This window comes from Dermacentor albipictus, chromosome 9 (genome assembly GCF_038994185.2).
Source record: "Dermacentor albipictus isolate Rhodes 1998 colony chromosome 9, USDA_Dalb.pri_finalv2, whole genome shotgun sequence".
NCBI classification, from domain to species: domain Eukaryota; kingdom Metazoa; phylum Arthropoda; class Arachnida; order Ixodida; family Ixodidae; genus Dermacentor; species Dermacentor albipictus.
The window spans coordinates 124,855,086-124,876,858 of record NC_091829.1 but is presented as its reverse complement, the minus strand read 5'-3'; the positions used below and the strand labels follow the sequence as shown (position 1 = coordinate 124,876,858).

General features: G+C 47.7%; 1 protein-coding gene across 1 annotated transcript in view; it reads right to left on the bottom strand.

Annotated features, from left to right (window-relative positions):
• Positions 1-3,436: 3,436 nt before the first annotated feature.
• LOC135918880 (uncharacterized) overlaps positions 3,437-21,773 on the bottom strand; it is a 31,856-nt gene continuing 13,519 nt past the window's right edge. Inside the window, exons 2-3 of the mRNA XM_065452567.2 lie at positions 21,425-21,578; positions 3,437-8,627 (exon numbers count right to left, since the gene is read on the bottom strand). Of these exons, the coding sequence (XP_065308639.1) occupies positions 8,538-8,627; positions 21,425-21,578 (244 nt within the window). The 3' untranslated portion in view covers positions 3,437-8,537. The remainder of the gene's footprint in view (positions 8,628-21,424; positions 21,579-21,773) is intronic.

Genomic DNA, 21,773 nt, shown 5'->3' with positions numbered 1-21,773 from the left:
TGCCAGGATAATTCTGCATGCAGTACCGAGTGATCACTTAGTTCTGGTAGATGTGTTACAGAAGAAACACTGTTGGGATGGGATGTTAAGATAAGGTCGAGTATAGTTAAGTATAGTATAGTCGAGTATATAGACAGAAATAACCCAAGGGACGCCATTCAGTGCTAATATACTGCTGCAACACCACTCCGATGGCCCCACTTGAAGCATCTACCGTCACTCTAGTCGGTGCGTCAGGACAGAGATGTATCAGCAGAGTTGCTTCAGCGGTGTCTTGCTTAGCAGCCAAAAAGGCAGGTTGAGCCTGAGGCGACCATGGTATTGACGAAGACTGGCTTCGGGGCTCTTCAATAGGCCGGTGATCGGCTGCAGTATGGATGTGCAGCGTGGTATAAAACGGCGTGAAAAACTGACGAGGCTCAAGAACTCGTGACGCTGACGAAGTGTTCGGCACCGGGAAAGTCCTAACAGCCTCTACGTGGGATGGTAACCGAAGGATGCTTAGTGGCGCGAAAGACGAAATATCCTGGTATCTTAGTAGCCCACGATATATCACCTCGGACGTTCCAAAGACGCATTTCTGTAGGTTCACGACACGGCCATGCCGTTGCAAAAGCTGGCGCAGGCGACGCTCGTGGTCTTTCGCAATGGCGCTAACGATTAGCGTGTCATCGACGTACGCGATGATTGGTGGCAAACCTCATATCCCTTCAGCGATAAAGCACTAGAACCTTTGTCAGGCGTTGCGCAATCCAAAAGGCATGCGCACAAACTCCAAAACACCGAAGGACGTCATGATGGCAGTTTTGGGAATGTCGTTTAGGTTTAACTGTTATCTAGCAGTACGCCTTTGCTGGTACGCCACTTTGCTGAAGATGTGGCACCCATTCAGAAAACTGTTGAATATGGGAAAGTAGGTAGCTGTCATGTGCAGTTTGCACGGTTGTCTTTACACGAACGCCAACCATTCGGATCCTTTTTTGATTCCAAATGCAGCGGCGAAGCTCAAGAATTGTATGAAGGACGAGTAAAGCCAAGTTGCAGCATGTGCTCAAACTCCCGTTTAGCAACGGTGAGACGCTGGCCGAACCAGCGGCGAGGACGGGAAAATGCTGGGGGACCACGTGTATTTATGCGGTGAGCAAGCGTGTCGTTATGAGGCTTGTTCAATTTGCAAGGACGTGACTTCGGGGAACTGGGCCCAAATTCTCTGGTAAGCGTTTGACGGCCCAAGTTTGTGAATGCCAGTGGGGCAATCAACTCTCTATAGAAGTCCAACGATCGGCAGACAAGTAGTGTCATCAATGAGTCGTTGGTACCGCATGCTTACGTCAAGGATGTAGAAAGACAGGAGATTCGAACCGATGATGGGATGGACGACGTGAGCGATGACGAAAATCCAGCGGGACGTGCGTCGTAATCCGAGGTCAGTGGTACGTGAACAAAGCCCGTATTTCGCTATGGTAGAGGCGTCAGCGGCGCGGCGAGGCTGTCCGCGAGGCTTCGAATGCCGATCATTTCTGAATGGGGGAACAGTTGATAAGGAAACGTATGCCCGCAAACCTGTCCGTAATTGCAAGAAGGCTCGAGGGAACGGCTCACGTACGGCCGTCAGTGATCGCTCCTTGTCGTTTCCCGACCAGTTGGCGTGCACTTCCTAGCACCATGTGCAAAACGCATGTGATACCAGCAGGTTCGCTGCAACCTTGCTTTTCTGTCGTGAGAGGACGACGAAGCACGCGGGATTGAAGAGTGCTGACGTCGTCTGGGGTCGTGAAGTGAATCAACGGAAACCCTGAGGGCGTCAATACGCGCTTCGAGCTAGGCGACCGCTGAGGTCTCAGGCGTAGCCGCGATGGCAGAAACCAAAGGGTCTCCGAAGGAGCAACAGCCTCGTGGATCTCATTGGCGAGCTAAGCTATGCGGTCTAGTGTCGTGTCAACAAGTTGGATAAGGCGCTGAAGGAAAAGTACCTTGAGCAGACCGCTGTGGGTGTAGGCGTTACCTTTGCCAAGAGCTGCCGCATCCTGTGCAGCATTTCGCAGTGGCGTCTATCCTCAAGTTCTTCCCTGATCAAAAGTTGTTGCAGGCGAGTGGGTTCCGAAGGTACGGTAGGCGTGAAGATCTTCGCCTTCAGGCGCTCATACGGCTTTTCAAAAAAGGCTGCCCGATTACGCCGGTGAGGTGATTCAATACTTCGGGTGGCAGTGACCAGATCACCTTAAAGTGATCCCTTGGGGGAATTGCGCCGCACCTGGGGACCCTGCATTCAAAAGGGTGCCAGCTGAAATCGCACCTTTGCGATATTGGGGAAGCAAGGGCTTGACTCGGTTGATGGGCTTGACGCGGCGAGGACTTATTGTGCAGCATCGTTTCCAGGTTCGTTCAAGTTTCAGTCCGAGGTCGTCGCTGTAGAGCGCGAAAGGAAAAACGACCGATACATAAGCTTCAGAGCCGATACTGGAGCTTAGCCCCACTACCTTCTTTATTTATTTCGTTGTTCTTGTTGTGAGGGCCCCGCATCTTAGCAGATGCGGGCGCTACAAGGTGAACTATTTCCAGCTGTTGTTGTCATTCCCGTATGCTTGCTCATGCTAAATAAATGTACTCGGGATACTTTCAGTTAACTTTTGTGTGTACAATTTGATGTGTTGATTACTAATTGCAATTACATATGGCCACTGTTTTCTGTGGTTGTTTTGTGTGAAGATATGCCCTATCGATTATTTTTTTAGCGATTCAGTGCGTGTCTGTGTGCATACGCGCGCGCTTCGCTATCGATAGTAAGTGCCTTGCCTGGGTGTTAGTTGGTATGGCATGACTGTATTACAGCGCTAAGGTGGCGCATACGAAGGCACTGACGCGTGAGCACAATACACACAAGGACCTTGTGCACTAAAAACCGTTTATCGATTCGCTTACGCTCATCGTACATGTTTTACAGATAGTCAACGCAGATGTGTATAAAGTGCAGCTAAAAATATGCGCGTCAGTGCACCGCAAACCATTTTAGATCAAAGCACTGTCAAATCCCTAAATGGAAGCGTACGCCCAGGACGATGGCTTGCGCGATGTCATTAAAAGACGTGCCTGGTGCGTGATGTGTGCTTTCATGTGCGGTTTCACGCCGATTATTGTGTAATCAGCTTCCTTTTAGCTACGTATTTGTACAAGCCTTTGTAAACGTGACCTTTTACTATCGGCTAAACGTATCATCAGAAATAACAGTGGTCCGAGGACAAAACCCTATGACACACAAGATAGTACCTGTAAACTGTACGACCTGAACCGTCTGTATCAAAAAACTGCATGCGTTTTTTAATTATTTTCTTGTTTTGTTGTGTTCATGCTGAAAAAAGCAGCCCTAGCCCCGGATCCCTTGCTTCGCTTACAGAAGTGGAAGTCAATACGGTTGTTCAACAAAACAAAAGCAGGCTTGTGTAAACACATCTTGTTTATTTGCCTCTGAAAAAGAAACTGCACAAACACAATGGCACATTGAACCCTTCGCAGATCAAGACGATTACTGCAATGAAGTTTTGGTTATTCGTAGAAATGCGGCCACAAGATGCAGGCTCATTATGAAATTGTATAATTAACACGCAATACAATAGATACAAGGCAGTCACACAAATGACAAACGCTAAAGCCGGATGGCTTGGAAATGAAACCATGCTAATTCCTCTTTAACATAGTCTAACTTGAGTTTCGTATTCGTTTCGGCCATCGCACAATATAGAATGCTGTGCACTGCGTACTAATAGGGAGGAACGAGAGGAACAAGAAGAGCGCGGGGTCAAGCGAAAGAAAAGTATTCAAGCCAAAGAAATTCGACCCTGCACGTGATCGTGGGGCGGTGGGTTTTAGTGCCCTTCAATCGCCGTGCCCTCTGCGCGCTTTTTCGACAAAAACGAGATCCGGCAGCAAATTACGGCTGAAACACTCGCACATTTCAACGAAGACGATAAATGCACATCTTATATTAGCTCCCATACACTACCAAGGTGGCACAAGCATATCGGGAGAAGACGGAGTGTTTACCAAAGACGACGAACAAGTGTGGCTTCATTAAAACCTACCGGTATCGAGAATTACTAGGCTGAGTCGAGCAGACATCTGGATGCATGGCAGTGCAGAAACCATCGACGACAACGACGATGACTGTCAGTGTAAGCGATTAGCTGAACGCTTCATGAAAGGGACTCGCACCATTAAAGGAATAACCAAATACATTTATTGCGGTGAGGATATTTAGGTTACGTTTCTTGCTTCATTTCACTATTTCGTGGAGAACGGAGCCGTTAATCAGCATACCTATAGCGGTAGCAGCTAGAGCGTCTCAGAGAGCTACAAGGGTAGACAACGAACGGGCATGCGTCGGCGCCAATTCCAAGCACGAAAACGGTCAAAAGAGAAAAATAATAGCACTCGCTTTAAACAGCAAGAAGGGACGGCTTCATGAAGAGGTGAGTTGCGAAAACTTGCAGCGCAGCGTCGTGTTCCCTGCTAGTTTCTTTCCTTCATGGTATACTAACTCTAACCACCGCCCCCACCCAGTGGTGAAGAGCTTGCACCACTCACACTCGTGCACAGCACGCTAAGCAGAGGAAGAAACGAAGGCATCCCCCCTCCCCCTTCTACACACCCGCTTGCCCACAGGAAGACTGCTCGGTTTGGCATTAAGTTGTCGGCCATCGCTTGTAGCGCATGCCGCTTACTCCGCAGGCATGTCAGCATGTCATAAAGAGAAAGCGAAATGTTACTCAATTAGTGCCGCATATTTAGTACATGATCTGAGAATGCCTGCCAAACGCACCCCAGCCCATTCTTATTCTCCTAATTATTTCTGTCTCATGATCCGGATCCGCCGTCCCTACCTGCCCCAAGTAGGTGTATTCCCTTACGACTTCCAGTGCCTCGCTGCCTATTGTAAATTGCTGTTCTCTTCTGAGACTGTTAAACATTACTTTGGTTTTCTGCAGATTAATTTTTAGACCGACTCTTCTGCTTTGCCTCTCCAGGTCAGTGAGCATGCATTGCAATTGGTCCCCTGAGTTACTAAGCAAGGCAATATCATCAGCGAATCGCAAGTTACTAAGGTATTCTCATTGCCACTGTGTGCGTGATGAGTGATCTCATCAAGCCATTTTACTGGTCGCTATTCACCGTAAAGATTTCGGTGCGATAGTGCGTCCAGGGTTTCAGCATTAGTGCATGATCTCTATATTGGGCTTTGCACGATCCATATTATCTAAATAGTTTTACACTGGCCGCACACACGGATGCATGTCACCGTCGACAGCTCCGACTTATTTAACAGGCAAGTGTAACTGTAACGTGCCTTCCTTAAAGCCGTCAGCGTTGCGGATGTAGTTGGTCCTTCGCCAACGTTTTAAACTTTCGTGAAGGTTACGGCGGACTAACATACTTAGAATGGTCTGGACGGAAACGTGGTAATAAATAAGTGGTGAACAAGGGCTGAACAACGTCTCGATGGAGTCAGCAGTTAGACATTTGAGCTTCTCCTGACAAGTCTATTGTGGGAACGCTGGTTCGAGCGGCATCCTTTGGTTGACCACAGTTAATCATTTAAGCGCAATTCTTTTGGTGACCCTCGGCGTTGCCTAGATTATTAAAATGCCCATTCTCACTAAACAGAGCAACTAAAGGCGCTAGTTTATCCATATCGGTCAGCTGTGCCAAATGCGGAAACAAAAAGAGACGATGGCAAGACGCGGCGAGCGCTCGTCGTGGCCACGGCGTCTTTTCTGTTGGTTTTGTGCTCGTTCCCATTTTAACACAGAGAGGACGTTATGAAATACAATCGCACCTGACAATACGTAGTACAAGGACACGCACAAGACGGAATTAACAGATACAGGTCTTGCACCCGAACAGCAATACCGAAGCAAACCTCATCTAAATGTTCACGAGATATTGCACTCACTCTGAAATGACAAACTAAATGCTCATAAGGAATCGACAAAGTGCACAGTGTAACGCTGACGCCTGAATCACTTTTAATGAATGAAGTGCACACGCTCTGTTCTCGCGCAACGAGAAGCGCATGCTGAACCACACTTATCTCTTGGCGCACAGCTAACCCACACACCACGAGATCTATAGCTGTCTATTGGAGGCAGTTGGGCTAGTTCATGCGTTTTAAAAGGCTAAGACAAATTTCAACCTCCTCAACCTATATAAAAAACAACAAATAGACGAGACGGAGCGCCGAAAGAATTCGCTCACGGGCGAGTTGTTACATTTCACTGGAAAACCAAATTGCGCAGCGCAAAGAAAAATTAAAAACCAGGACAAGAAAGCACAAGACAACCTGGACAGGCGCTTTGTTTCGTTTTGTGGACTTTCCATCGCGTCTTTCTTTTGTTTTCTTTTTTTCGCCGCACAACCTTAACGCTGAGTGCTCAGTCCTGTCACTTTCTTCTCGTGTGTTGTATTTGATGGACTTTAATTATTTGGTGCTGTTGTTATCTAATAACTCATGCACCACGACACAACGCCAATGTGCACTGTACGATAACGGCTTTGCACACTTGCCTCATTCTTGTTCCTACTGCTTTATCACGCACGCAGTGTCAAGGCAACTGAGCAATGTGAACGAAGCGTGGGCCGCCGCCGCCACATTTCTTTTCACTTCAGTTGTCCGGTGCTAACGCGATAATGCATCAAACACACTATTGCTTGGACAGGTAGCATGGCAGTGATATCTCGAGAAATGCTGCTGGAAGGGACGAATACCTTAAACATGCAAGTTCGCGCGTAATGTTTTCTCCTCGCACGCGACAGCATCGACATCGACAAAAGAAAACCACCGCTCGATACCGGAGCGCAATTGAAGAGGATTACGAATGTCTGAAAACTGTCCCTACACAATAAGCAGTTAACGAGATCAAACCGTAATAACCATATTCTCTGGAACGACAAAGGTTCAATGTGGACCGTAACAATGAGACACGAGAAAGTAACGATGCATCTTTTGTTGCTATTGGGTGAATGGTCCCGGTTCGGAAGCTTGACAAAAGTAAAGCGCTCGCATAGACAGTTCATTGAATTGCACACAAGCACAAACAAACACTGTCACACTTCACTGGTTGTTTGGTTCCCCCAACGCAGTTACTGAGAAAAATCATTGTGAACGCTGAACTGTTAGGTACACGTTGTACGGACTTAAGCTGCACGGTTTTCCTGGGAAACATTAACAGCACCACGTGCAACCAGAAGAACTTCGCCGTCCATCTGCAGAAGTATGCAAGTCGTCTTGCACAATAATTATCTCACGCATAATTTATCCATTTGCAAGATGCGCGGACACATCGCGGTGAGTTAGCTCTCAGCAAGGTAACCCCTACTGAGTTCACCCTTTGTTCGTGGTAGATCTTCGCGAGCTGAACACCATGGGCGTTTTTCAGCGCACAATGCCATTTTTTTCTACCGTTAAGCGGCTGAGTTTCTCGTTCGATCCGAGGTGAGGTGTGCTTTCTTTATGCGTCACCCGTACATGAAAGAACGAACACGATTGCCCCCTTTACAAGCTCATAAGCGGTGATAACAGTAAAACGACCCCGTAGCGTAAAATGATAAGATTGTTTATACAGCATCCGTATAGTCGAATTAACAGTTGTGCAGGGGCCGTATTATCATTATTTTTCTACTTTGTCAGTGGGTCATGTGAAGCCTTGACTTCATGATTATCAGTAATCGTTATTTTCTGCCACTCGTAATAAGAAATGAATCGTAGGAAAAGAATTTTACCTAATGTAGGCCGTAATGCGTTATCATTCATTCTCACAACTGTCTTTCTCGCTGCAGTAGACTACCTTTGTGCGTGCTTAACGCCGAAGATCGCCCAATGTTCCCTCCTTTACACGGCCCTTCAGCGACACGCTAACTGCAAGTCGTCCTATCGACTCCTTCCGGCACGCACTACGCATTTCGAAAGGAGCGGTAGCTCGCGAGAACATGCGCTGGTGCTAAGGAGCTCGTCGCCCAGATAACGGAACGCAGGTATTGGCATCAGCATGCGTGAAATTTTCTTTGTTGTCGTATTGGCTAGTGCACGATCCGCGACTGACGCAGTTCAACGGGACGGCGAGGCCGGCAGAATGGACGGGAGGCAGTACTCTCTCAATGACGGCGCACTGCGGCGGAAGCCAGAGACTTCCGTCTGCCAACCAGTAGCGCGGTCACCTGGATGTGCCCGTCCGTAATGCTTGTGTGAAACCCAAAGGACTAGAGCACAGCCTCCAGCGCCTGAGCGTGCCTCGTCATTACCACTTCCGTTCAAGGTTACTATACAACGGGAACGAGATCGGTGAAAATTTCCTGGGGCATGGATTACACGTGGCTCAGAATCAACACATCAGGCTTAAATGACGGTCTTATGTTTTACGCACAAACAGCGCACAACGTCTTGGACTTGTTGTACGCTCCCAATTCAACATCGTTGCTTTTGTACCACGATCTTCGAAGGACCAGAGATAAAGAAAGATCTGCGGATGCTCCCAGGATGCTCAGGTTCAGACGTCCGTCTGTCCCCGGTGCGTCTTGTACTCCGGCACAGGCGACGGCGTCTCGGGCTCCCGCACTTTCATGTCTTCCATGGAGATCTGGGAGAGGAGACGCGAAGATACAGATTCAACCTAATGCCTTTTTAAACAAAGTGATCCAGTTACGTGAACGCGAAACGTGCATTTTACGTGAAACGTTAGCCACGAGTTGCAACTACGCAAAGTTTTTTTTGTAATTAGGGAGCTTTAAAAATTCTAATGCCTTCTGTCAAACTGCCAGCTCTTAATAGCACTCAATGAGGGTTGCACTTTTCTCTTGCTTGACCGGACATTGAAATCTAATATATTTCGACCGAAAACCTGTGTGAGTGAGCGCACTTGAGCGCCGCCCATGGCCGCACCGCACGTGTAGCCGTCGCGAGAGACTTCGTGGTGTGCACTGCGCTGGGCTCCATTCCGATGCTCGCTTTGTAGTCGAGCGTGAAACATTTCTTAAATCTGTTCCGTCCGTTGCGGTGTTTGTTATGCAACGCTTAACTCAGCGGTCTTTTCCAGTATTTGCACGGTCGACAAGGAATACTGCTTTAATTATATCTCGCTTTAGAGAGTGACACACACACACTATGGCGGTTGTATGTCGATCAGGTGGTATTGGGAAGTGTCCTTAAGTGTGATAATTTGAAAAGCAAATAATAATAACAATAATAATAATAAGAAGAAGAAGAACACCACCAACAACAACAACAATAAAAATAATAATAATAATATCAGCGAATAAGCATGAACAGGAATAAAAAATAACAAAACAGACTTTCGCAAGACAAACACTATGAATCAAGCAGAAGCGCCTCAGTGGCACAGCGAAAAACTATCGTTAAATGCCCACGACGTTACGTAGGCAGGAAGCTGCCCTCTCACTCTGAGTCGGTTTTTTGTCGGTGATTTCAATGATCACGTGGCTTAACTCATAAATACAAACACGTGCCAAGATCACATTATGACAAATTAGTTTTTAGAAAGACATTAGGAACATCAAAAACTAAAATATAAAGTAAACAAATTACTTAGAAAAATAAGGGAAAAAAATATCTTCATCCACCAGAGGGCAGTGTACAAAGTTGCAAAGGAAACCAATAACGTGTTTCCCAAAGAGCTTCCTCGTTAAAAAAAATTTGCCCACGTCCCGGAATCGAACTCAATGCCTGTCAGCTGCTGTGTCTTTCGAGCTGACTGGGAGGCCAAATGAATGAGGCCAAACGGCGGAACCATCATCCCGCGGATTGCATTCTTCGTCAGCCAGGCCAGGTACTCTGTGCTGGCGAAAGCAGGTCCATTGTCGCACACGATGACGTCCGGCAACCCCTGGGCGGCGAAGACTTGTCGCAGCGCTGCAATGGTCCCACCTGCTGATGGAGTGGAGAAAGGTAGAACCTCCACCCACTTCGAAAAGGCATCCACCACCACCACGAAGTAATGGCCCTTGCAGGGCCCCCAAAGTCCACATGTAGGCGGGGCCAGGATCTCTGTGGTAACGGCCAGGGGGTGATTTCCACATGACGTGAGGCCCGCTGATGCTCCTGGCAGATCTGGCAGCTCTGCACCATGTCAGCGATGTCCTGGTCCAGGCCAGGCCACCAAACAACGGACTGGGCCACCAACTTCGTCTTTTCCACACCAGGATGACCCACGTGCGACTGCAGGACCCTGGGCCGGAGCCTTTGTGGGATCACCAGCCTGGAACCCCACAATGGGCAGCCCGATAGACCCAATAGACTGCAAGCTCAGCTCGGCGGCCTTGAGGCTATAGGACTGCTAGACCAATTTCTCCCCACGGGACACCGCCTTGACCACCCGAAACAGGATTGGGTCCCGGCTGGTCGCTTGCGATACCGCAGATCTGGAGAGCACCTCCGCGTACGCGCACTCCAGCATGAACACTTCAGCAGGTTCCGGAACAGCATCAGGCACCTCTGGCAGGGGCAGGCGGCTCAGGGCATCAGCTGGTGCTAGGTCCCTTCCCGGACGGTAAACCAGCTGGTAACTGTAAGCCGCCAGTCTCAAGGCCCAGCGTACCACTCGATCTGATTCCTGCACGGGAACTGCCTTGTCAGGCCCCAGTAGCCCCAACAGCGGCTTGTCGTCCGTGACCGCCTCGAACTTCCGGCCCCGCAGGCACTGGTAGAAGCGTTCGACACCGAACACGAGGGCCAGGCCTTCCTTGTCCAGCTGGCTGTAACGTTGCTCTACAGCATGAAGCCGACGAGAAGCAAACGACACAGGGAGTTCCTGACCATCCTTGTCCCGGTGCGCTAAGACGGCTCCCACACCGTACGGCGAGGCATCTACGGTCAGGACGACAGGCTTGGTAGGATCGAAGTGCACCAGCACTGGAGCCTTGATGATTAGCTCCTTGCTGCGCTGGAAGGCCCAGTCCTGCTCCTTCTTCCAGACCCATTGCTGACCATCTCGAAGCAAAAGATGGACCGGTTGTATATGCTCCCACAGGTTCGGCAGAAAACTCCTGTAGATGTTGATGAGGCCGAGGTAGCTCTGAAGCTCCTTCTTGTTCTGGTGCTTAGGCGCCTTGAGCTCAGCATAAACATTGCGGGGAGCCGGGCCGAGGCCAGCCTGGGAAATGATATGTCCCAAGTACTCATCACTGGAGGCCAGGAAAATGCACTTTTCCAGCTTTAGGCCATTGCACTTTAAGCCGGCACCCTGCAGGCGTGCGAGGACGTTGTGCAGGTTTTGCAGGTGGTCCCCGTCGTCGCTGCCAGTAACCAGGATGTCATACAAGTACACCACCATTTGCCTCATGCCCCTGAAGAGGTTGTCCATCTGCCTCTGAAATATGGCTCGGGCAGAGGCCACGCCAAAGGGTAAGCGCCAGTGTTATCGATATTGTGACATACTTCCGGGAGGCATCCTGGAGCACCAGCTGCTGGTAAACATCTCTGAGGTCAGGCTTGAACTTCTGTCCACTCAACAACGCTGACCAGAGATCTTCCATCCGGGGCAACGGGTACTTCTCGACGGCAGCGACGGGGTTTATGGTAACCTTGAAGTCCCCGCAGAAAGTGAAACTGCCATCTTGCTTGAGGACTGGTACAATTAGAGCGGCCCATTCAGACGTCTTGACGGGCACCAGGATGCCCTCTCACTGTAACCGTTGCAGCTGCGGGTTGACCCCATCCTTCAGGGCGAACGACAGTGGGCGAGGCTTGAAAAAACGTGGCCGGGCTCCCTCAGGTACATAGATGCCAGCCGTCGTGCCGGCGAATGTGCCCACCCCTGGCTGGAAAAGGGACTTGAACTCGGTTAGGAGGCTGGCGACGTCTTTCACCACATGCAGGCTGGCTTCCTCGTATTGTGGCAGACGAACACCCAGTGCATGAATTCAATTTCGGCCCAGCAGCGTCGGCGACGACCCCTAAGTTAAGTAAAGGGGAAGGGTTGCCTCCCTGTCGCCAAAGCGAACGCTGACATGTTCCTGACCCTACAACTGTGAGAGCTGCCCGGAGTAGCTGCGCAGCATTACGCCCGAAGCCTCGACGAACACGCCGGGGAAGGTACGCTTGAACCGTTTCCCGGCCATTACAGACCCGCTAGCCCCTGTGCTCAGGCTCCATGGAAATGGGGTGCCCGCAGATTTCGACGGTCAGCATGTACAACACAGACGACGGTACAAAGCCTGTGTGCCACATGTCGCAAATCGGCGGATCCTCAGCCACGAAGTGGAGCCTGGCCGCGGAAAAACTTGAACCTGCTGGCGCACGCCCCGCCGCGTACCCTTGCGACGACTACCCTGGCCGCGGGCTTGTGTGGTACCTGGGCTTGAACCAGGCTGCTGCTGCAGTTTGCTGTTCGTCCTCCCCCTTCGGCATACGCGTGCCAGGTGCCCAGTTTTCCCGCACGTGAAGCATTGGGCTCGAGAGAACTGGCACTGTGAGGGGGAGTGGGCACCACCACAGCGACCTCATGTACTGCCCTTTGTCGCCAACTTGTTGACTACCGCTTCTGCCAGCGGTGAGCCAGTGGCACGGGCGATCTCACCGGAATCCTTGGCGGCCCCTTCCATTGCCAGCGCTGCCTTCACGGCGTCGTCCTGCGAAGGATCGGGAAGCTCCAGGAGCCGCGTCTTCATGGCGATGTTGTTGATGTCGCAGACGAAACGGTCCCGGAGGAGCGAGCCCAGCTGGTCCCTGAAAATGCAGGCAGTCGCTAACCCTCGTAGAGCAGCGACGAACTGCTCAAGGCTCTCTCCTTCCCGGCAGCTCCGGTTGTTGAAGCGGAAACACTCCATTAGTGTGTACGGTGCTGGGTTGAAATGCGAGCGCAGTGTGGCGAGCAGCTTACCCAGCATCTTAAAATGCGGCGTGGCTGGCTTGAGAAGGTCGAGCAGGAGACTGATTCGTGGGTCCCGCAGCTGGCCAGGAAAATGTCCCGCTCTTTCGCCTCCGGTGTGTCGTTTGCCCGGAAGAACACTTGGACGTGTTCCTCGTAAATTGGCCAGGCGGACCCATCTCCCGCGAGCGGCTGGAGCCTTCCGTACAACGGCATGGCGGCAGCAACAGGGGGCGGTGTTTCGCTGCTCGCAGTGGCATAGGACGATCCGTGGGTACTCGTCAGCAGTGTCACGATTCGCCCGATTTCATGAACAAGGGAGGGCTCGAGGCACCCTCTGTTATACGGACGCTCCGCAGCGTGGTGGTGATCAACGATGACTGAGCCCGAGCAGCTGTGCTCGTCGGTGTTTATTGCGGTGCGGTGACCATTGTTGCCTACTGAGCCTGGCAGGCCACCAAGCCTGGCGAGCCAACGAACATTATGCCCTTGGGGGCGTCACATGTTTGTTACAGTTCCATCCCGGCAGTATATCGAGGGCGGCGAAATCTAAGAACGCGCGCGTACTTAGCTTTAGGCGCACATTACAGACTCCCAGGTAGTTAAAATTAATCAGCAGTCCCCTCACTACAGCCGTGTCTCATTATCAGACGGTGAGAATTGAGTTAATGTTAATTAAAGGACTTGTACTGCATGTGTAGTTTCATGCTACTCTTGCATGGATGACGATCTTTCTTTTTTCACGAAGTTTCCGACACCATGCGGCTTTCCCCAGAATCGTTTCCTCATATGCTCTGAAATTTTCGATGGAGTTCAGTCGAATTTCAGGGTCGTCGCGCTATATGTGCCTGTGCAATTTTCATGCGAGACAGTCAACCGTCGGTACCAAGAGCTCCGTATGCTTCGAACGGCCGTTACGAAAAGCGTTTCCCCCTCATACGTTTCTTCATCTTCTATCGTGCAGCTCAATTCCATGAAACTGTTATATTCCTTGACACGATTTCCTACAGGCATGACGAACGCATGCAAATATTGTTTCGTGTACTTAAACGTTAATTTGAGGTTGATATTTAAAGTGAAGTGGGCTGCTACGTTAGATTCGGCTCAGAAATATATTAGCAGGCCAAAGAAAGAACATAAGGTCATCATGTGTTTGTGCGTTTCTCCCCTACTTCACGACGGACCCATGACACCGCCAGAAGACGCATTGCTTCCGTACACAAGATGATCGACGCGGCCTCGCCAGGCTCCTCTTTTTATTATTATTTTGGACGTCACCGAGAAATTTGTTTTGGCTACGTAAAAATATTTTAAGGAGGAAAGTTCTATTGAGATCCTTTCGGCGGTTGATCAGTGTATTCCGGCTTTTCATATGTTGTATGCATCATCTTAAAGAAAAGCAATAGCTTCCGCAAGTCACAAAATGGCGGGAAAGTTGGCAGTCCTAGTGATATCCAAATTCAGAAAGATCACCCATTGACAACAATCGCGATAAATAATCGGAGCATTTTTTTTACTTGTTTTCTACGCCTTTCAATGCATTCTGCTTGAATTGTAAGTTTTTCAAATGCTGAAACGCCGCATTTACGAACGAATTATTTTACGAATTACACGTAGAAAAAAAACACTCATACACATTTATAAGCTAGGTTCATCAGACATACAAGAGGTTACTAACTACAATTACTTGCGAGTCACCATTACTAACAATCTATCATGGAACATTCAGTTCGTTTTATTTTTTCTAAATTTTCGCAGTATGGTTCGCCAATGGAACTTGTGGTAAAAAATGTCATGCGCTTACTAGGTTTACGAAGAAAAAAAATCGCGCCTTGACTTTCTTTCAGCACTTATTAGTAATAAATTAATAATTGATCTAATCAATATATATTAAGCCTTAACAACCAGACATACCGGCACCACCACGCTCACATTTCAACCCCATATTTTGCACATACTGAACTGCTACTCGATGATGTACCCAAGTGTACCTGCTACTGATTGACATGTGCTAATTTTTTCTTGTGTCTATTCAAGTGTTTTTGTACACACGCTGCTTGGGCCTCTGCAAAGCCCGCAGTATCGTATCAATAAAAAAATATCAGTCAACGAAACGAGATAGCAAAACGCAACCAACTATCAATGCGTTAAAGCATTCAAAACAGTAAAAACTTATACTGCATCATAATTGACACTGGAAGAGAGCACGACAATATGAACTGCAGTTCGAAAACTTGTGTAAACGAAAGAACAATTTCAAGCAAGCTGTAAATAATATTTCAGTTTGTGAATTTTCAACACAAGTCGCACGACAGAGATTCCACTTTTGATTATAGGTGCGATTCCAGTAATAAATATATCTTCAGTTTATTTTATATTTAGACCCTAGCAACTCAACAGGGGATGCTGCTGGTCCGCCTTCTCTTCCAAAAAAAGCTTGAAAATCTCAAAGTGGCTTTGTTAGCCATGTATGCAGTTTAAGTTTCCATTATGCTTATACACTCTCAGGGTCTTACATGTGAGTTTAGGCAAGATATCGTCCCTCTCTGTAGATGTTGATGGCTTCACATATCAATTAGTGAGTGTTGCTTTAAGATGTCATACCTGGTGAACCTATCGATCACTTCTGTGTAATGCGACTCGTAGAGGTATGATGCATTCTAAGATTTTAGCTTTGAGGGTCACTGACTTGTAAACATGATGGTTCATTATTTTACTTTTATTAATTTTTATTAATCGTATCATGAGAAGCCAACAAACGAAGACGCCAAGGACAACATAGGGGAAATTACTTGTACTCACAATTTCAATAAACGAAATGATAACTTAGTGGCAATGAAAGTGGATGAAAAAACAACTTGCCGCAGGCGGGATATGATCCCAAGTCGCGTGCGATACTCTAATCAATTGACCTACCACAGCGCCATTTCCCCATCCACTTTCTTGTATCATCATCATCATCATCATTACCATCATCATCATCATCCCATTTTATGTCCACTGCAGGACGAAGGCCTTTGCCTGCTATCTCCAATTACTCCTGTCCTGCGCCAACCAATACGAATTAGCACTTGCGAACCTCCTAATTTCATCGCCCCATCTAGTCATCTGCCATCCTCGAGCGCGCTTCCCTTCCCTTGGTACCCATTCTGTAACCCTAATGGTCCCATAGTTATCTAACCTGCGCAGTACATGACCTGTCCAGCTTCATTTTTTTTTTCCTTAATGTCAATTAGAATATCGGCTAGACCCGTTTGCCTCTCTGATCCAAGCCACTCTCTTTCAGTCTCTTAACGTTATGCCTAGCGTTCTTCGTTCCATCGCCCTTTGATCGGTCCTTAACTTGGTCTCAAGCTTCTTTGTAGAATCTCCAAGTCTCTGCCCCATATGCCAGCACCGGTAAAATGCAATGATTATACACCTTCCTTTTCAGTGATAATAGCAAGCTTCCAGTCAGGAGCTGACAATTTCTGCCGTGTGCGATCCAACCCAATTTTATTCGTCTTTGAATTTCCTTCTCATGATCAGAGTTGCCCGTGATTAGTCGACCTAGGTAAACGTACTCCTTCACAGACATTATAGGCTGACTGGTAATCCTGAACTCTTGTTCCCTTGCCAGTCTATTCATAATTATCTTTGTTATTTGCACAATAATATTCAGCCCCACTCTTAGACCATCTCTGTTAAGGTCCTCGATCAGTTGTTGTAACTCGTCTGCAGTGTTGCTGAATAGGACAATGTCATTGACAAGTCAAAGGTTGCTGAGGTACTTGCCGTCGATCCTTACTCCTAAGCTTTCCCAGTTTAATAGCTTGAATACTTCTTTCTTCCAAGCAAGTAGTGAATAGCATTGTAGAGATTGTGTCTCCCTGCCTGATCCCTTTCTCATTAGGTATCTTCCTACTTTTCTTGTGTACAAGGTAGCTGTGGAATCTCTGTAGATATCTTCCAATATATTTACGTAAGCGATTTGTACTCCTTCATTACGTAATGCCTCGATGACTGCTGGTATCTCTACTGAATCAAATGTCTTTTTCGTAATCTCTGAAAGCCATATAGAGAGGCTTGTTGCACTCTGCGGATTTCTCTATTACCTGATTAATGACATGGATGTGATCCATTGTAGAGTATCCCTTCCTGAATCCTGCCTGTTCCCTTGGTTGACTAAAGTCCAGTGTTGCCGTTATTCTACTGGAGATTATTTTGGTGAATTTTGTATATAATACTGGGAGTAAGCTCATGGGCCTATAATTTTTCCATTCTTTAACGTGTTCCTTTTTGTGTATTAGAATAATGTTTGCATTCTTCCAGTTTTCTGGAACTCTTGCAGTCGATAGACACTTCGTATATAGAGCCGCCAGTTTTCCAAGCATTATGTTTCCTCTATATTTGATTAAATCGACTCTTACTCCATTTTCTCCTGCCTCTCTTCCTCGTTTCATGTCTTGGAAGGACCTTTCGACCTCATCGCTAGTTATAGGAAGCGTTGCGGTATCCTGTTTATTACAGTTTCTAATCGAGGTATCCTGACTCCTCTGGGAGTCTTAGCCAGCGCCTGCACTCACAAACCTTGGCGACGGATGTGGAACATCAGGGTGTCTACCAAGTTGACATTTCCAAATTCCCTGAGTTTTCCAGGTTTTCCCTGAGCACCTTTGCGAAATTTCCTGAATGAGCCAGAACTTTGTTTTATGTCAAGACAGGCTGACACCACGTTGCCCGATGCTGTCACTCTCTAGTAAGCATGCTGAAACAAAAAAAATGACTTAATCCAGTTTGAATAGTAAGGAGTAATATATATTTTATTTAAAAAGAAAACAGAAGAAAGGTGTTAGTAAAATGCACAGCGAAAGAAATGGTAAAGCCCATTCCAAATTGAGTCGAACATTTTCAAATACGAATGAAAAGGAGATGCATACATAAGTAAATATTGTTTTAATATGAGCTATTTCTATCAACTGATAGCAAGCTCATCTGTATGAGGTCCTGAACTTTGTCACAACTAAGGTTCTCTCTCAGCAGCTGGGAAGTCAACCTCAACTGTCCTGACATACTCTCAGCCCGTACACAACATCTCAGTGTTGGGTTTCACTGCTTAAACAATTTATTTTGGTTTGGATGAGGGACACCTGTGTCTCAGCGTCAGCCAACACTTAGTTTTTTTGCTCAAGCTCCTTCAAAAAGGCGGCGGCATCCTTCCTTTCCCGTTAATTCCTCAGTGCGTCGGTCCTTTCTCTTCTCATCCTCCTTCTACCACGCTTTCACCACATGGATCATCTGAAGCATCCTCTTGGTCAGTTGTACAGTCAACATTTGATTTTTCGGACTTCCGAGGGGCCGCAAAAAAAAATGAAAAAAAAAACGGGCAGTCTGAAATGAAAAAATTAATGCATGTCTTTAACTGTCTTTAAGGGCTAAAATTACCACAGGCACGTCTGAAAAAGCTCTGAAGGCCTGCCAGTATGCTTATTAGGCATATCAGGGCTTGTACTGTGACAGGAGACGGGGTGCACGCATGTGTAATTAAGGAACACATGACAATTGTCCCCTTCCCACGCTTGTTATGCTTCACCGCCTAACGGTAGTGTGCTGAGGCGAAGCCAACTTTTGGAGACTGGCATTACGCAACGCGCTGTGCTCTGCGAGCTTCAAAGCCAATCGCGAGGATTACAAAGGCGGAGTCGGTGCCATTGGTGATAGCGGCGAATTCTTTCAATGAAAAAAAACAGCACCGCACGGCAAGAAGCTTAATAGCGAACATAGAAGCAGCTAGGCCTAACGTTGCCGCGGTGGTGGTTACGGCCAACGTTACTAGACTAGGTTCAGTTTTCAAACTCCCGTGACTGCGTGGACCCACCACCGATCCTCGCATCTCGTGGCGCTGCTGTCGCACTTTGCTCGGTCAGCACGGCGCGGACAGGGCGACGAAGCACTGTCCGTTGTTTATGTGTTTTGGCGCGTTGTATATATGCGTGTTTTGCTGCAGCCTCGGTGCATTTTTGCGACACTCTTATGCGTTTTAAATGCCGCGTGCGTTTTGAAGAGTTTACGGGCCGTATCATACAATTTTATTTAGTGACGCGAATGCATATATATGCTCCGTTCCTGCAGCGATAACTTACTTTGAATGTGCAAGTCTGCTCGCAAGGGAGCAAAGCTCACGTAGGTTTCAACATTGCACTTGTGAATGCGGTGCTCTGATGAAAGAAATAGTGCTAGCTTCATTTTTTTTTATCCCGAAATGAAGTGCTGAGAGTGTGTTATACCGTGTGTCCCAGCTAACTTCAGCCAGAGTTTTAAGATATGCGAATGCCGCGTAGCTGGGCACAACCAAGGTAATGTTTGCCGTAGCTTTGAGATATTCAAATTATTATAAATCCGCCCAGTTAGGTAATGCGTAGTGAATTCATTATTAATTAAAAATTATCCAATAATTGTTAGTGTACTTCTTAATTCACTAATTAATAAATTAGTTCGTCTATTTATGTACTTCGTTGCCACCACCAAAGGTCCAGGCCTTAACTCTATTTTAATTACCTGTGTCTTAATTAACTTCGCCTAATTCACTGTGCCTTGACTGGCCTCGTGAACTGCCTCGATTGGTTCGCTTGGGCTCCCGTGACTTTCTTGGACCATCGTGTGGTCGCGCTAACATCGCCTCATGCGTTCGCATTAATATTTAATTAGTACTAAGCAGCAACAGCTGATTACAACTACTAATCAGCTGCTTACAGCTACTCATCAGCAACAGCTGATTAATATAGAGCGCAGTGGATGGCCGGGGCTGCTGCGGCCCTGGACTAAGGACTCCACAGCGCACTCTGGGGCAGCGAAGCAGCATTTTCACGGCTACGTAAAGTTTTTAAATCAATCTCCTAAACGCGAGACTATACAAACATTTAAAGACGCATCGGTGAAAACACTTGCTGAGTACGTAAGTTGCGAAGTCTGAGGACTCAAGCCCCTTCGCCAACGCAGAGCTGCGCCCTGGCAGAGCTACTTGCGGTGCTCCCGCCCTCTGGCGGCAAACCAAGACAAGGGGCCACCCGCGATGTACGGCGCCTACGGAGAGTTTGACAACTGAACCTAATCTAGTAACGTTGGTTACGGCTGCCAGCGGATCTGCCTGCGAGAGTGCCGGTTCGAGGCAGCGAGATAATCAAAATAGCGGCGGTGGCGGCTTTGATTAATGCCATTTCAGACCTGCAGTCAGGGCGATATACATTGACTATATGGAGTACGTGGTGGTGCCGCAAAACCATGCAAATTATCGGGCATGTCCGAAAAATCGGGCGTCTAGAAAATCGGTCGTTAACTACTCTGGCAATACATCGTGCCGATGACACGGCGTCAATGACGATTCGTTGCGATTCCTCTGTTACTGGAGCCAGCATTAACACGACTTTCGTTCCCTTTCAATAAAGTTACAGCTAATTTTCCCTGATGGAAGCACAAATTCCCTGAGTTTTCCCTGAGTTTTTCCAGACTGTTCAAATTCCCTGAGAATTCCAGGTTTTCCCGGTTTTCCCGGTTGGTAGACACCCTGAACATCCTTTCTGCCGCAGGCGTCACGAGTACGTGATTTTTCTGGGTGAAGGCAACTGGTCAATAAATCCGCACACGCTACCTCAAGGCATAAATGTTGCCGGCTTTGAGACCCTCGTTAGTTAAGAACAAGAAGATACCCCTGCGCAATGTTGTTTGTCATCCACTTTCATTGCCATTAATTCATCCTTATCCTGATATATATATATATATATATATATATATATATGCATGCATGTATGCACAAGCAATACACTATCAATATTAATTCAGACAATGCAGACTGGCTCATTTACAAAGGTTACGTATTACTTATTGCCCCGTTGACAACTCTTCACAGTCTATATACAGGTGCGAATTTTCAGGGTTCCCTGCGGGGGGGGCGGGGGGGGGCAGGTCGGTATATACAGGGTTCCTCTGCGAACATTAGCCAGAGTTGAAAAATATACAAATGACACGTAGCTGGACAGAACAAAGGAAATATTTGCCGTCGCTTGGAGATGCTCAAACTATTTTTCATTCCGCCTAATTAGATAATTAGCTTTATATAATTTATCAAATTCTCAAATGTTACAGTTAGATGAAAAGTGTCAATGAGAAAATTACAGAGCGACATGAAAAGCTCCCGATACAGCTTTCTGTTCCTCAATACGTACTACAAAATGTGTTTTTCCGAACATGAAAGAAGCCCGCGACTACAGGCACAATGCCTCGAGTGGCCAGTCGCCCGGCAACTTTGCGTACATTTGCGAGGTGCAAAGATGCGAATGTTTGCAGACAAATATTTTATCTAAGGATGGATCTTTTAAAATTGCGTAGATTTTAGGGCATCTTGGTAATCAGGAGACTGCTTTCCACTTTAGCCTTGCATCGCATAGGCAATGCGAGATTTAGCTTTCAAATGCGAACAAATTTCACATATTCAAGTTGCCAATTCACAGGGACCAGGGTACTAGCGTCCATATTGATCGCTGACGCATCGCATAGTATGTCCGTTGCGCACGCACCATGACCTCGGCTGAGTTGGACCTTGGCGGAGGCCTGGATCGCTTTTTCCTCCGGAAGCGGGACAGCAGAGGGCACGGGTCGTACCCGCCCGGCAGAGGGTATGAGCAGTACATGGCGCAGTAGATGCCCTGCACAACGATCGTCGAAAGCACCCTGCACGAAGGAGAACGCCCCCATTCAGCACTTCCGCACATCGTCACTCGAGCCAGCCTACGCTTCTTTAGGTCCGGCTAGCATTAGTTAAGCACCCAGTCCTGACAAGCAGACATAGTGGTCGATTTTTAAACATTATTTTTATAATACCTCAATGGCTTCTTTATTTACTTGATATATTTACACAGATAACCC